General features: G+C 33.7%; 2 protein-coding genes across 5 annotated transcripts in view; both read left to right on the top strand.

Moving 5' to 3' along the window:
• Nucleotides 1-11,987, top strand: part of Dat (Sodium-dependent dopamine transporter) — a 25,876-nt gene extending 13,889 nt beyond the window's left edge. For 2 of the 3 annotated variants that reach the window (XM_072888327.1, XM_072888325.1), the window contains exons 3-12: nt 834-968; nt 3,564-3,864; nt 4,294-4,432; nt 4,627-4,761; nt 6,014-6,117; nt 6,194-6,431; nt 6,674-6,802; nt 7,076-7,276; nt 7,380-7,547; nt 7,973-10,334. In XM_072888327.1, the coding sequence (XP_072744428.1) occupies nt 834-968; nt 3,564-3,864; nt 4,294-4,432; nt 4,627-4,761; nt 6,014-6,117; nt 6,194-6,431; nt 6,674-6,802; nt 7,076-7,276; nt 7,380-7,547; nt 7,973-8,185 (1,763 nt within the window). In that variant the 3' untranslated portion in view covers nt 8,186-10,334. Of the gene's footprint in view, nt 1-833; nt 969-3,563; nt 3,865-4,293; nt 4,433-4,626; nt 4,762-6,013; nt 6,118-6,193; nt 6,432-6,673; nt 6,803-7,075; nt 7,277-7,379; nt 7,548-7,972; nt 10,335-11,851 lie in introns of those variants that run through there. The other variant, XM_072888326.1, reaches the window with a different exon arrangement.
• Nucleotides 7,989-16,081, top strand: LOC140663826 (ankyrin repeat and MYND domain-containing protein 2). Of its 2 annotated transcripts, none has more exons than XM_072888330.1 (4): nt 7,989-8,125; nt 13,427-13,661; nt 13,891-14,268; nt 14,386-16,081. In XM_072888330.1, exons 2-4 carry the CDS (start codon nt 13,461-13,463, stop codon nt 15,022-15,024), a joined length of 1,218 nt encoding a protein of 405 aa, XP_072744431.1. In that variant the 5' UTR covers nt 7,989-8,125; nt 13,427-13,460; the 3' UTR covers nt 15,025-16,081. The 2 variants fall into 2 exon arrangements, with proteins under 2 accessions (XP_072744431.1, XP_072744430.1); XM_072888329.1 differs by lacking the exon at nt 7,989-8,125 and adding an exon at nt 11,969-12,043 and having other exon boundaries at nt 13,434-13,661.

Below are 16,081 nucleotides of genomic sequence, written 5' to 3'. Positions count from 1 at the left end.
GTCAGAAAGGTCTCCAAGTTTTTTGTATCATAATTCTTCGTCGTGGAATTCGTAATCTAAATTATTTTTGTTTCTAAAAAATGTGCTACTGATTCTTTTTAAGAGTTTTTCTCTTTAACTACATACACATGCGCACACTTTACGATCTTTTATTCTCTAATTTGTTCGTAACTTCTTTCTTCTTGACGAACACCTTTTTCCTGGATATCAGTACCTTTTCTTTCTCTTACTTCCGCTTCCTAGATCGCACAATAATCATCCTGTCCTGTCGTACAATAGGCTCTTATCTTAAGATTCAAAGATTTTCTACAAGACTTATTCTCTCAAATGACAAAACCGATGGACAGAATAATCGGATCTCATTTGATCGACTTATGTCAAAAAATTTGCAATACAGTCATTAGAAGGAATTGTAGTATTATAATTCGATGTTAATTAACGATACTAATATTGGTTGAAAATCAACATTCAATGAATTATTGCAATTAGAGTTCTAATGAAAACAATAATTGTTATCACATATATTTATAATATAAAATTAATAGTGTATAAATGTAAGCTAAGAAATAAAAAAAATTGTACAGGTATAGTTTGAGGATATTTTCCAATAAATATAATTATACAATAGTTTTGGGTGTAGCAAAAAAATGGAAAATCTATTACGTTATATTATTTTAAAGTAAAAATATGCCAAATATGCTGATCTTTAATCATTTATTATCTTCAGTCTTTTAATCGATTATTTTCGTGTTTTAACACAAGAAACTATGAATATATTTTATCCTAAATCTATTCACACTCATACATATACATATATATTTTTCTGTTTACAGGTGCATTTTTGGTCCCCTATTGCGTGATGTTGGTGGTCGGCGGTATTCCTCTATTTTATATGGAGCTCGCACTCGGTCAGTTCAACAGAAAAGGTGCTATCACGTGCTGGGGTCGACTTGTGCCGCTTTTCAAAGGTAAGTAGTCAGATTGTTATTGATGCGACATATTCTCTTGAATCTAATTTTTTTACAAGTCTGAAATTATTAGCTAAGTAAAAACAAGTAAATGCAAAGGTATCTTAGGCGCGTTCCGATATTCACTGCCAGTACTGAAAATCTCTAGTGTACGTGACGTAAATTATAGATTTTCAGTACTGGCAGTGAATATCGGAACGCGCCTCTTGTTTATAGATATTTTCTAACGCAATGAATAGTTTGTGATGTAGTCAAAAGTACTAATATATTAATTGTAAGAAAATCTATTATGTTGTTTTAAAATCAGAGTATTTCAAGTATGTTTATTCTGTGATTTATCTTCAATTATCTAATCGCCTATTTTATGTTTTAACACGAGAAATTGAGCTTGTATCTATCTTAATTGGATCCTCTCTCGATATAACAACGAAGATAGATTAACGTACACTGCATATTTGAATAGTGATGCACTTGCAAATTGAATGGAATCATTCGATAAGTTACAAAATTACGTTACAACACTCATCGCTCTAATCATCATCCGGGCAATCTCGAAAGCGCGAAAATTGAACGTTACGACAGTAATAGTGTTTGACGACACAATGACATAAGTACGGGCAGATATCAATTTATCAATAGCCAGAGTATGTCTTTATTTTTTTTATTCGTAACTCCAATTCTAAAATATAAATAAAAAAATCACTTATTCAAAGCGCGATTAAACTTATTAATGATTATTGATTATCGAAACTTGTCATTTATTCCATACCTTATATATGTATATCTCTCTCATTCTATATATTTCACATCTTATATATTATTACCTATGATATAGAATACTAATAATATAAAAAATGAAGTAAGATATGAAATAATATATAGGTATATATATGTATAATAAAATATACCTATACATTTCACACCTTATATCATTCTATATGATTAATGTACCCTTAAAGTTTATAGCTTTTCACGGTGACCATTAACGGCCATTGCCGACCATTGAACGTACTCTCGACTATACAACAGGTGAAAATATAATACTATGGGGTGAGCGAAGAAATCCGCGATTACAGTCCGGAAAAGTCTCGAGGACTTAAGAGCCGGAACGACCCTCTTTACTCTCATTATATTCTCCCTCACCGCTCCTCCGGTCTCGTCATTCTCTCGAGGGATATTGGTATTCCGAGCTAGGAGTTAGCCTCTTTGACTTGTCGGCCTTTTTTAGTCTCCTTTTTCCTTTTCTCAGTCGCAGGGGACAATCGTCCGATCTTGCGGTCCTCGATCTTGGTGAAACGGAATCCAGCCGTCATTCGTCACCACTCTTAGCGTTCTAATAGAGTGGAATGGAGTACATATAGAGCAGAGTTGTGTACACGCACACACACACACACACACATATATATATATATATATATATATATATATATATATATATATACATATATACAAGACAAGGCCTCGCAGATCTCTCGCTCTCTCGTAATATGTGACCGCGGTTGCTTTATGTAACGCGTATAAATCCGAGAAGATCGCGAGAGACGGTCCCGACGGGACGCTCTCCGCGTAAAGAGCCTCCATTTCCGCCGATTTCCAACTTCATTTCCACAGGGCTACAATTTCATTCCGCTTATCCCCTCGTCCTCCGTTGATCGCCGTACGATCGATCAAGATTCTTCGTGACAGATGGATATCTATGCACGCGCAGCGTATCGTCGTATGCATGATCTCGCGCGGAAGGAAGGTCACGTTGTCATTTGCATAGAGACGCGCGGACTTAAGATATGCACACTCGCGTGCAAGATACGATATCTCTCGTTGCCAGAGAAGGATGGCGCGTTTCCTCCACGCAGTTCTGATTTTTTTCACGCCTACCACGCTAATCTATTTAACGATCTCTTAGGTTCTTGCGGTATCTTCTAAAATTGATTCACCGTGTGCGATTAAAAAGTTGCAACAAATAACGATTGGAAATATTAGGAAATATTAGGAAATTTTTTCGACAAAATTGTCTCCTATTTTACGTTATTTAAATTTTCGATCGAAATAAAATTAACTATTGAATTTTTCTAGCAATCCATAAATTTTTAAATTTTAGAGAGAGGGAAACAATTATTTTATATAATAACGAATCTATTAATCGAATCATTTCTCAGACAATTTCAATTATACACACGATAAAAAACATTTTGTATTTTTGTTGAAATTTTCTTGTGTAGAAATTTTTGTGTTAAATTTTTAACATACTCTTATGTTAATATAACATACTGTTGTTATGTTATTTTAATTTTTCTGCATTGAGTTAATATTCACCGTTAGTAAGAGTTAAAACAACACAATAACAAGTAAATCTTACACTAATTCACATTTTTATGTTAAATTTTTACATATTATTTGTTTACATATTTGCCTTCTGTTATATTAACATTAAAATTAGAGTGGATAAATTGGGACACGAGAAATGTGTTAAATTTAACACAAAATTTTTTACCGTGCATGTACCTATCTTCTTGAAAAAAAAAGAGTACCAAAACTACATGCTACAGAGAATAACTTTGTCATCGATGCATGAAAACATGAATTGTCCTTAATCAGGTATCGGATACGCGGTCGTCCTGATTGCGTTTTACGTTGATTTCTACTACAACGTTATCATCGCCTGGTCGCTTCGCTATTTTTTCGCCTCGTTCTCCACGATGTTACCGTGGGTCACGTGCGACAATCCTTGGAATACGCCGTTGTGTCGCGAATTCGACCCAAACGTCTCGTATGCCTTCGACGATGTAACTGGCGAGTTAAACGAGAATATCAGAAATGTCACCCGATTCCTGGTCGATCCAGGTTCGGACGCTGCTCCAGCGGATAACCATACGAGCGCTGCGCATGAATACTTTAAGTGAGTAACTTTTAATACTTTGTTTCAGTTTTCATCTGTAAAAACGCATTAACATTTGTTGAAAATTTTACAGTCATTAATGAAATATCAATTTGTCTCGTTTAAATCGAGGTATATAATTTAAAATATACTATGATAAAATGCTCAAAAATATTCTCTAATAAAATAATAATGATATATGAAAATAATATAAACAATGTATGTATCATAAAAATAATTAAAATATATTGCGAAAGAAGAAGTTTTACAAAAATTTCAACACACTATATTAAATAAATAAATAAATATATATTTTTTCTTTTATCACATGATCTTTAGATATTAATTGGCAATGCTAATCGCAATCTTATTGAATATAGAACATAAATCTCTTTTTATATAAATTGTATGCACAATAGGTTTATGAATTACAAAATTTTTTCCCTCAAGCCGCGCCATCTTGGAACTGCACGAAAGCGAGGGGTTACATGATCTCGGAGCCATCAAGTGGGACATCGCACTATGCTTGCTCGTAGTCTATCTGGTCTGCTATTTTTCTCTGTGGAAAGGCATCTCGACTTCGGGCAAGGTAAGCTGAATGCCTCGTTAGAGATTCGAAGTCTAAGGATGGACAATTTCCGCAACTTTTAATTTTTCGTGAAGGTTTAAGGGATACAATAAAACATTTCCCTGTAAATCAAGCAGAACTCTTCTATCAAGTGCTATCTATATTTTATATGCATATAGCATTCTAGCCCAAGACGAGCAAATCTTTTGTTGCAGGTAGTCTGGTTTACCGCTCTCTTCCCTTACGCAGTCTTGTTGATTTTGCTGATAAGAGGTGTCACTCTGCCGGGTAGTACCGAAGGGATTCGTTATTACCTTAGTCCAAATTTCACCGCTATCACAAAAGCAGAGGTACGTGAACTGTTTTGCATAAATATTTAGGATATTCAGAATTTTTGAAAAGAGTTTAACCCCTTCGTTATACATTTAATTATCCTTAAGATAAATATATTTTATAAAAATTAAAATAATGCATTCTAAATAAACTTTAATAAAAATAATATGTACGAAACTATAATTAATGAATAAAAAATTTATAATTTAATAATTAATAGAATTTAAGTTAAACACAAACAATTCTATTTAATTATACAATTAAATTTTGTGATAAATGACAATTTTAAAAACTGTATATGTATATTGAAGTTATTTAGCTGTATTATAATGAATTATGTTAGTCTTCTATAACGAGACGTTGAAAAATTGTTCGTTCACAATACGGGCACGGGTTTTTAAATAAAATCGAGAGGAAAGTATCGGCATCACCGGCGATTGTTCTATTATCATTAACCTGGATTACCATGAGCTACAACATATCCGCGATAATGACAAAAGGAGAAAACTTCGGGAGTTAATGCGTTTATAGGATGACGTGCCGAAGTGGGGCTGGACACGGTGGTATGGGAAAAATGGGGGGGAGGAAGGAGAAACGTGCAGGGTTAACTGACGACGGTGAAAATGGAAACTCTGTGTAGCTGTCATAATGAACATAGAGTTTGGTCGAGCACGCGCTACAACGCGTTAGAACGCGCGTCGACCCTCATGCTTCGCGCGCGGAATGCATTTCGCCGTACGACGACTTAGCCGCTTATCGTCGTCGCTAAAGTGGGTTTTATATCAGTGAGAAAGTGGATTTGTTGATCACCGTTAATCCGTGGATATACGAGAAGCCGGTCTGATGTATAGGCTGACATTCTTCTCTTTTCCCGCGCTCCGAACATTTCCACATCTCTAGATTTCGCGCAAATACAATGTGTACTTCTACAATATTTATTTATTACTTTTTTTTAGAAACTTACATAGTCTATTTGTTATAATATACACGCGTTATAATTAATGTATCCGATACAGCAATTTGCGATTGTTATTAATATTTAATATCTGTTAAATATATGAAAAAAACAAATAAATATTTTATTGCCTTTTATACAGAACATTAAATAAATAAACTTGAAATTGAAGAGAACCACATCTTCGTCTAATTAAAATATAAATTACTATATGTTCAATAAAATTGACATAATATACTTATTATATTTTTCGTGAAAAATATCGGAATATATTTTATCATTTTCGCAAGTATACTCTTATCGTTTTCTTCTAGGTGTGGGTGGACGCCGCGACGCAGGTATTTTTCTCTCTAGGACCAGGGTTCGGAGTATTGCTGGCTTACGCTAGTTACAACAAGTATCACAACAATGTTTACAAGTAAGACTGAATGTCTTTTTGCGGCCGCAAAATAACGATATCGTCGAACGGTCTTACATGTGAATATCCTCCGCAGAGACGCCCTATTGACGAGCTTGATTAACAGCGCGACGTCCTTCGTCGCCGGATTCGTTATATTTTCGGTGCTCGGTTACATGGCCCGCGCCAGCGGAAAATCCATTCAGGATGTCGCTACGGAAGGACCAGGTTTGGTGTTTATCGTCTATCCGGCCGCCATCGCCACTATGCCCGGTTCGATGTTTTGGGCGCTCATCTTTTTCATGATGTTACTCACACTCGGTTTGGACAGCTCGGTACGATTCTCCTACGTCGCTTCAAAAATAATTATATCTGATTTATCGCACCTGTAATCGACAACGACTTCCGATGTGTTGTTGTCGTATGTCATCGCGATTCATGAAATTATTTTTTTAAGTAGATATTAACGTTTTCCGTATATTAATTGATATAACAAACGATTTTAATGTAAGTATTATTAAATGTCTCATTTAAGAGTGACAAATAAATTAAGGTAAGAATTAATGTGATTTTGTAGTTCGGAGGTTCGGAGGCGATTATAACGGCACTCAGCGACGAGTTTCCGATAATCGGCAACAATCGTGAGATTTTCGTGGCATGCTTGTTCACTCTATACTTTTTGGTCGGATTAGCCTCTTGTTCACAGGTAGATATGCTAATATTATAAATTTTTTATGTTATTAATATTGATGTTTTTTATTTAGTTTTTATAAAATCTTTTAGACATATATATAAAAAACATGTTGTCTAAAAGACTTTGCAAGTTTTTTAAAAAAATTCTTTTTCAACATTTTTGTTATCTTTTAAAATTTTGAATTAAGGAATTATATAACACGCTTCTTATACTATATTAAATTTGTGCGAAATAATATCACATGTCTTACTTATTATAAAAAAATTATTATTCTTTAATATGTAGGGTGGATTTTACTTTTTCCACTTGTTGGATCGATACGCGGCCGGATACTCGATGCTGTTTGCTGTTCTGGCAGAAACCATCGCGGTCAGTTGGATCTACGGAACAGACCGATTTTGCGCTGATATTAAAGACATGATTGGATTCAGGCCTGGCGTCTACTGGCGCGTATGCTGGAAATTCGTAGCACCACTCTTTTTGATGGTACGTCACAGCGTGAGGGATGCAAATAATATATTTATATAGAAAGATGTACATTTATCGTTATTTAATATTAAATATGTTCGTTTTTCTTTCTACATTATAGTTTATTATTGTCTACGGTCTAATGGGCTATGAACCATTATCGTACGAAGGTTACATTTATCCGGTTTGGGCAAATGTATTGGGCTGGCTGATCGCGTGCTCTTCTATCGTCATGATTCCAGGTATGGCAATCTACAAAATCAGTACCACACCCGGATCCTTCGTTCAAGTAAGTATTTTATCTCTCTCTTTATAATGTGATAATTTATGCAAGTTATCAGTTTAATAACATAAAAATTGTGATAAAAAAATTAATTTTATTTGCATATATTTATATTGTATTAAAAACATAATTGAGATTACTTACTTAATTGAGATACTTTATTTAATAAAAATTTAATATAATTTAAAAATTTAATAAATTTGTTCAATCTATCTAAGATTTAATATATCTAAATCATTATATTGATTACACTTTATTAATAAACTAATTTATTGCCAATTCAGAAATAACTAATTAAAAATATATAATCATGAAATAGTTAATAATTAATCTAATCGAGTTCAGATTATAATATTTGATAAAAATTTATTTTTCCCCGCTACGTGAAAAATGGCATGATATGAAAATGCATTAAACGATAAATTTATCAGAGGTTAAAGATCCTGACGACACCGTGGCGGGACACGCAACATCAGAGGAATGATTTCTCTTCGGTGGCAAATGGCGCTATTCGTCGAAGTTTCTTGGCCGAGCAAGATTTTGAAATTACCAAGAATCACGAATTAACTAAGGAACAGACGGAGGTAATGATTCAATCTCGAGAGGGTGTCAAGGGGAACGATCCGCCCCCCGAGCCAGTCTAGGACAGTGCGGTTGTGATTTTGCACGGTGCCCGGTTCCAAGTATACCTCTGCTAGAGGACGATCGCCGAGCAAGGTCCTACGATGAGATATAATGACAATTTAAAAACAAGGATCAATCTTTTACACGGATCGAACACGACGCGTCTCGCTTAAATTTTAGAATACCAGCTTGATTTTTTGACACGATAAAGTACCCTCTTTTAATCATCGCAGTTGGACTGTTTGCGCGTTTCGGATTCCGCTTTATTCCTTCCGTGGATAAGAACAGAGCAGAACCCTATTTCGCGTATTCTATTGTGATGAAAACTGTCGCGTAGATATAGTCAAATGTATAAATCGAAAAGATCTATAGAGAAGAGAACGGATGGCAACGCAATATAATCGTCAGCCTCACTTTCACAGCCTCGGACGGGATAACCCTGGCGATAACCCCTCATCCCTTGTAAATATAATCACACGCAATATATGACGAAACGTAGGAGATTGAAGGTGAGGTGTCTAACGAACAAGCAATTGATGTATGCGCTTCTTCTAACGAAACAGTGTTTGTCGAGCTACTGTCAAGCGAGAATTGCACCACCTATCTACCTTACCTGTAATATCTTGGATAACAGCTTTAAATTTAGGAGAACAGTTTGCGCTATTTATCTAGTTTAGGATAGTCTCAATCATCTATGTATCGGCTTGCTACCGATGCGACAACTAATGGATTCTCTTTAAGGCAACTAACGAAAAAAACTACTATCTTCGACACAAGCTCCCTTTCCCATCCATAAAGGGTTCCTAGTCGTTATCGTCGGTGCTTTAGCGAGTTAGAAGAATTACATTTCCGTTTGACCAATCAAACGCTCGTCAAACGCTCAGACTTTGTAAGTCTGGGCGGTAAATGCTGTGTGGACTATACGCAAAATATAATCACCGGTAAGATGTTAATCAATTTATTAAGTCTTATTGCCGGTGTAAATACGCTTCATCGATATTCCGCTCAGTCCTGTATCAGATATAATACGATAGAATGAATCATTTTTTTACATAACTAATATTTTCCATCGTGCTTATAGATTCACTGCATTTTTCTAGTCATGATAATAAGATATAAATGTGTATATTATCTGATTATTATATTTATTAAAAATCCGGGAATATATGTCGACATTTTCCCCAATGACTAGAAAATTGAGCTTAACATTACTACGACTTTATCTGTATTAATAATTCCTCGTCTTACGTTGAATTGTTCGTTTAAATAACTCCATATGACGCGTCTATTCGTCGAATCTAACACGTGGCGAATCTCATTACATTGTGACATCGATGTGTAATATACATCAGTCATGTATATATCATGTAATCTAGCATAAACATTCGTGATATCGCCGCATTTCACGCGCACTTAAATGCGGCCTGATTCTCTCAATTTTAGATGTTGATCCCACAGATCGCATTCAGTGCGTAACTAAAGAATCAAACAGCTACATTTACGGTTTTATGTGCGTTTAAACCTTTGCAATTCAAACTAATTTCGATGGATGAATCTATTATACTATATATATCTTGTTTTAACATTAAACCTTCAATTGTGAACAATTATATATATATATATATATATATATATATATATATATTTAAAATATTTTTCTATGTTTAATATAATTATCAATTCTGCCTATGAAAAAAATGTCAAATTCTAAAATGTACTACAGCTTTAACTATACTTTTTATTACTATTACTCAATAATCTGGCTATATTTAAAACGATATGGGGGATCAGCACATCGAGTAATCTTTATGATGTAAGGCTGCAAGAGATTAAATGTATACTGCGAATACAGGTCGATTCGTGCGGATAAACGCATCGTGTGGGTCTCGTAAAGGAACGTCGGCGACCAGAGAATCAGTAGTAATATCTCTAGTAGTTTGACAGACTGTAGTACTTAACGAATATTCAAACCCTAACATGTGCTCTACTTGTCTATCTACTTCCACACTTATGTGTTATCGTGCGGTAACGAGGACGACAAATCGTTTCCTAATTCTCACACATAATGTCACATAGCGCGTGATCTCCTCTTCGTTCGCAATGCGAATTCTGCTACGATTACGACAGAATCGCTCGTCATTATCCAGCATTAACTAACATACATTAATTGACCAATAGATCATAGATATTCGATGCACATTCTGAGATATGTAAATATCCTTCTTTCTAGACGTCTGATTGAGCGGCTACTTTTTTTTATTTAGAAAAACCAGGCAAATTTGCTCCAATATAGCTTGGAAACTAAAAAAGATATACAATAGTTGCTATTTTTTCTCATTAACATTTCATATTTTTCTTTCTTAAAGATTTACTTTTTCAAATCGATTATAATATTATTCTTTGATATAAAACACTATTTTATGAACACAGCTACAAGTTGTAACAGACATCGTATAATGACACAGAAATTCAGATGTTGTGGAATATTTTAATTCGACGAATATCTAAAAATATATACATCGTGTGACTTTGCGCGAAAAGATGAAAGAGATCGGAGGCTGGGCTGCCGATACTTGAGTCCAGATAAGGTACACATTATTGTAGCCCCGCGGACTGACTGATGGAAGACGACCGGAAATAGATAAATGAAGCATTTCGAAAAATCGTCGTTTTAGAGAATCGTTAGAATCTTGCACGTGACTACCGCGGTCTCCCTCCCTCTTCCTTTTCACCCCTTCCCCCGCGCGGTCGCGTGCGCGACATAGTTTATAGTGATCGTTGTTTAGATACAGAGAGAGATGTATATGTATCTATATATAAACACACACATAAAAAAAATATATACATATAGTGTATATACATACATATACACACTATATATATATGTATATATTTTGTACGCATCCAAGTTGCTACCGCAGCCATAGGTAGCAACTCGGACCTTGTTAACACTTATCGAAGCGATTTCTTCCACGGCCGGAATTTTCCTTCTGCAAGTTTGAGCAAAAAAAAATCGCGTCGACGATTTGAATATAAAATCTTCTCTCCTTCTCCTCTCCCTTCCATTCTTGATGTCCGCCCAAGAGCCATATTGGGCCGGCATCCGCTGATGTAATTGCACACGTCGAAGAAAGTTTTGCACCGCTTTCAATTACGATAATACTGCAGTAATTTTATGCTTTAGTAGTTAATATTTATTAATTCGCACTATTTATATTAAAATGCTATATTAACTATATTAATATATATCGTCACCGGCGTGCGATAGAGTGAGAGAGAGATTAAAGTGTTTATTATTATTATTTAACATGTAACGGAATAAATATAATTATACATTTCTTTAGCCCTCTGTCTGGATTACGTAGGCGAGAAAGTCATTAATTAGTCAATATATAATAATGATTTTGTTCGCTCTTACAAGGATGACGGCCACGTCTGAGCTCAGGGCATTATAATATAATAAAATAAATATATTAATTACATATATGATTATATGTAATTATATATGCATTTTTATTATGAAGAAATGAGGAAAAATCTTTCGCTAATAATGATAAAATATATACGGAAGAAGTGGAAGAGTGGTCGATTTGACAGCAGTGTCTTACGCGAGATCTCTCACATATATATATATATATATATATATATATATATATATATATGCGTGTATTTCTTATTGTTTACAGAATTCTTCCGCTACGTAGATCGCCATTTGCGTGCGTGTTGTTTCGAAGTTGAGCAGTGCAAAATTGATTTTGACGTGTGCATTTCCTTCCCACGCTACGTGTCGCAATCTGTCGAAGATGACTGCTGCAGCCGCGGCTTGGAACTCGACCCTAATTAGCGATAACCCGCTGCGGCGACGTAGTGTTACGCATGTAAGGATGATTTTGTCGAATAAAATTTTGTTGTCTAAAAAAAAGAACAGATCAATTGTGTTACTCTTTCACGAGGTAGCTCTAGGAAAAATATACATTAAATATTTATATTTTGTGATATAAAACAAAATTTTTATTTCGACACCAGGGAAATGTTTTATATTTTGCGCAAACTTGGCAAATGCCAAATGTGAAATAAAAAAAGTATTTATTTTATAACATAGCCCTTAAGTCCGAACAAAGCATTTCTCTTTTCGGTTATATACCTTTAATCGAAATTAAAGTAGATAGATAGAAAGAGGAAAAGTTTTTAAACTGCAAATCAAACGTTTCCATTGTTTGTTTTTCACGCAATTTGTGAGAAAAAAGTAGATTCTTTTTTTATTTGCTTATAATTTAAAGTGTCAATTACTCTTTGGTTTTTCCCCTATTTCTTGTCGTGTGTTCTCTTTTGTTGTAATAAGCGTGTTTCCGCCGAAGTGTGCGAACACTTTAAAACGCCCACGCCATGTTTACTCAATTCTCGTGAACGCTTCAACCGCGTAATCGCACGACTCGTCTACGTCGTGTATTAAGCGAAATTATCTTGAAACGAAGTGTCGTCGCTAATTAACAAATGCTGTCGGTGCTATTTCCGACTTACATTAATTCATAGTCACACAGATTATTTTGCACTATTCGTCTATATAAAACAAAAAAAACTTCTTAATTTCGTTTTTCCTGAAAAATCGGTACTCATGTTAGATTTTTAAACTATAGTAAGATTTTTAGCAAAAAGAGATTTATTTGCATTTTCAAAATTTAATTACTCTAACATTTTTTTTTACTTTAAATAAATTTGTGATTCGTAAACAATTGATGACAGATTTAAATAATAAAATGTAATAAATATTATGATCTCACAAATGTAAGTATATTATTTTAATATACTAGTCTTGAAATAGGATTGTGTTACATAATTGTAATAATAATAATTATTATTATAATTTATAATAATTATAATTATAATTATAATTATTATAATTTTTTTTTTAATAAATTATTATATCAATAATTATTAATACTTATTAGTTTTTATCTTTAGACTGATATAAAAATAAATTTTAAAAAATCTGTCAAATATGAAATATTTGTTATATTCTTCACTTTACGCATATTTTTTTAAATTTCAATTATATAAAAAACTGCGACTTTATAGTTACCTACAGCTGCTAACTTTTTTCCTGAATATAATTTTTTTATTGATAACAAAATGATAATTTTAATCAAGATTTAAAAATCGCATAAAATCTACGCAAAATTTGCCATTATAAAAAAAAAATTTTCTACAATCCTGCAAATTGAATTGGTCGATAAATATCCAGCTAATCAATTCTAACAAAGTTTTCAGCTTTCAGTCACATTATTCGATTACAACATGGCGCCTGCTACAGAAGGTCTCACGGATTTGCAGAGGGAAATTTTTACAAGAATCAGCCAGAATGAAGTGTCCGAGCTGAAGACATTATTGGCGCAGAACAAAATCAAGATAGATTTTGTGGACGAGAATGGTATGAGCCCGCTCCAGCATGCTTGTTATAAGGGAAACAAGGAAATTGTGCAGATGATCCTCGATCAGGTAGGTTATGTTTTGCTATTGATTATATTAATAATGTTTTATGTCAATAAAGTTACATCCGCGATGCATATAACGTTTATTTTGCATTAAATTATATTCTTCTAACAATATATACATAAGTTCTTTTCGATGTCTTTTCTGTTTAAATTTGCTGGCATATTAATTCAATTGCATGTTCACATGATATTGTCCAGAAAATAATATGACAAATTATATCAATTATTTATAGGGTGCAGATGTGAATGCCTGTCAACATGAACATGCGTATACTGCTCTTCATTTTGCTGCTTTAAGCGGCAACGCCGATTTATGTCATCTTTTAATGTCACATGGAGCACGCTTGACAGCGACAAACAGTGTGGGCAGAACTGCTGCTCAGATGGCAGCCTTTGTGGGAAATCATAATTGTGTAGCAACTATCAACAACTTTATTCCTAAAGCTGATATAGATTATTTTATCAAGCCACAGGGTTTGCAGTCTGAACCCATGCTACCAGCACACTTAGCAGATTGTTTCCATCAATTCATAATGCAAGTCAATGTAAATCCTGTACGTGTATGTATGAATTTACAAAGATTTCCTGCTCTTCTGGAAAATGCAGCAAAAGTAAGTAAAAGAAGGAGAAAAGAGTATAATGAAATATTAAATGCAACCAATATTTAATTTTATCTTACATACTATTTCTCTTTTTATCTGAAATTAATATTTACTTTATCTTTTTAGATACAAAAGGTATTAGAATCTATGCGTTACAAAGAAATGACTCGAGGTGCTGAAACAAATGAAGTGATGGCTTTCAAGTATCATTATCTTAGTTGCGTTGTAGCCGAAGTATTAAAATGTCAAAAACGACAAGAAGCTATGAAGGCGGAGAAAAGCGGGAACGAGGAGAGCGAAGAAAAGAAATCTGATACTGTAGAAGTTTTGGTACGAAGATTCCTAAAGTGTAGTAAAAGCGACGGTCTACCAGAGTACCAGGAGGCATTTTTAAGAGAGTCCGTGAGAGAATTTCCGTTCAGAGAAAGTACAATTTTTCGTCAAATGGTCGCCACATTGGCTAGCACAGATCCGCCGTCCGCCGTTTCTGTGATTTCTGCTGCGATTAATGGGCAACGAGGCTTCTCCGATAATGCCCAGACGTGTGTAACTTGCGGTGAAGATAAAGCTACCAAAAAATGTAGCAAATGTAAAGCAGTGCAATACTGCGACAGAGAATGTCAAAGATTGCACTGGTTCATGCACAAAAAGGCATGTGCTAGATCAGATCCATCTCTGGCTAATAACGGGAAGATCACAGATATAAATAAGGAACAGATTACCAATGCTGTTAGTTCTAGATTACAGAATCTAGCTGTTAAATAAATATGTACAGATCTAATATTAGCAGTTGAAACTGTTTCCATCTGAAACGCATTATATCTTAATTAATTAAGAATTTTTATTTGTTCCTGTACATAGACACTCTTTTAGAATTGTTATTCTGTGTACAATTTTTTTTCATTCTGTATAAAATTGATGGATCTTGATATGATTATGTCTGTCATACTTATGAAAGCTAACAATGCTATTATTTTTACGCAATTAAAATCATTGAAACTCAATAAGCATTTTTTTAGCCATGCATTTGTACTGACATTTTTTCGAATATCTATCCTTGACAATCAGTTGTAATATTAATGAGGAATAAAACTGAACAGATTATAAGTTTTTTAGTCGTGCGCAAAGATATTCTGTTCATTTTATTATATTTCTATATGCAAATCTGAGTTGTGCCGACTTTTTGAATTGACTGATTTTTATGTGGTTATATACATACTTTCTCGTGTACTTCTAGACAGTAATACTGTGGCCAAACATAAGTTATATAAAGATAGAGATTCACACATTATATGACATATAATATGACACTATATGATATATTACAAAATATTCTATTGTAATATATGTATAAATGTATTCACATTCATGTATTGAACTTGCAACTTGCAAGAGATGCGTAAGAACAAATACGTTTATGTTTAAAAAGAATATTTTGTCGTGTCATAATATTGTCACATAATGTGAATCAACACTTATTCTTATCAGCTATCTATGTGTGCTCAGTTAAACATATCTGTTTGTAATGTTTTAAAGCTGTGTTTTTCAAAAAGCTTATTGTGATGATTTATTGTGATTTATTATTGACGGAATAAAGCACGTTTGCTTGTGATTGATGTAATAGCAGTTGTATGATTCTGTCGTACATTCCATGTTAATTTTTATATCAATAATTACTATGTAAGTGATGTCTACTTTCATCAATTTATTGCATTTTATTTCCGCTTTGTGTCAGGAGAATTGTTAATAAAATTCAATCTAAAAAAGCGAAATGATAGAATCTAACGAATCTATTTTCTTCAATCACAAAAAATGAAATTTA

This window comes from Anoplolepis gracilipes, chromosome 3, assembly GCF_047496725.1.
Source record: "Anoplolepis gracilipes chromosome 3, ASM4749672v1, whole genome shotgun sequence".
Lineage (NCBI taxonomy): Eukaryota > Metazoa > Arthropoda > Insecta > Hymenoptera > Formicidae > Anoplolepis > Anoplolepis gracilipes.
The sequence above is the reverse complement of the archived record's forward strand: the minus strand, read 5'-3'. Positions and strand labels throughout refer to the sequence as shown.

Bases quoted from the DNA above. Each gene is read 5' to 3' on its own strand.
- LOC140663826 (XM_072888329.1), top strand. From the start codon at position 11,969: ATGACTGCTGCAGCCGCGGCTTGGAACTCGACCCTAATTAGCGATAAC. The intron at 13,662-13,890 runs GTAGGTTATGTT...AATTATTTATAG, and splicing joins TGCAGATGATCCTCGATCAG to GGTGCAGATGTGAATGCCTG. The intron at 14,269-14,385 runs GTAAGTAAAAGA...TTATCTTTTTAG, and splicing joins TTCTGGAAAATGCAGCAAAA to ATACAAAAGGTATTAGAATC.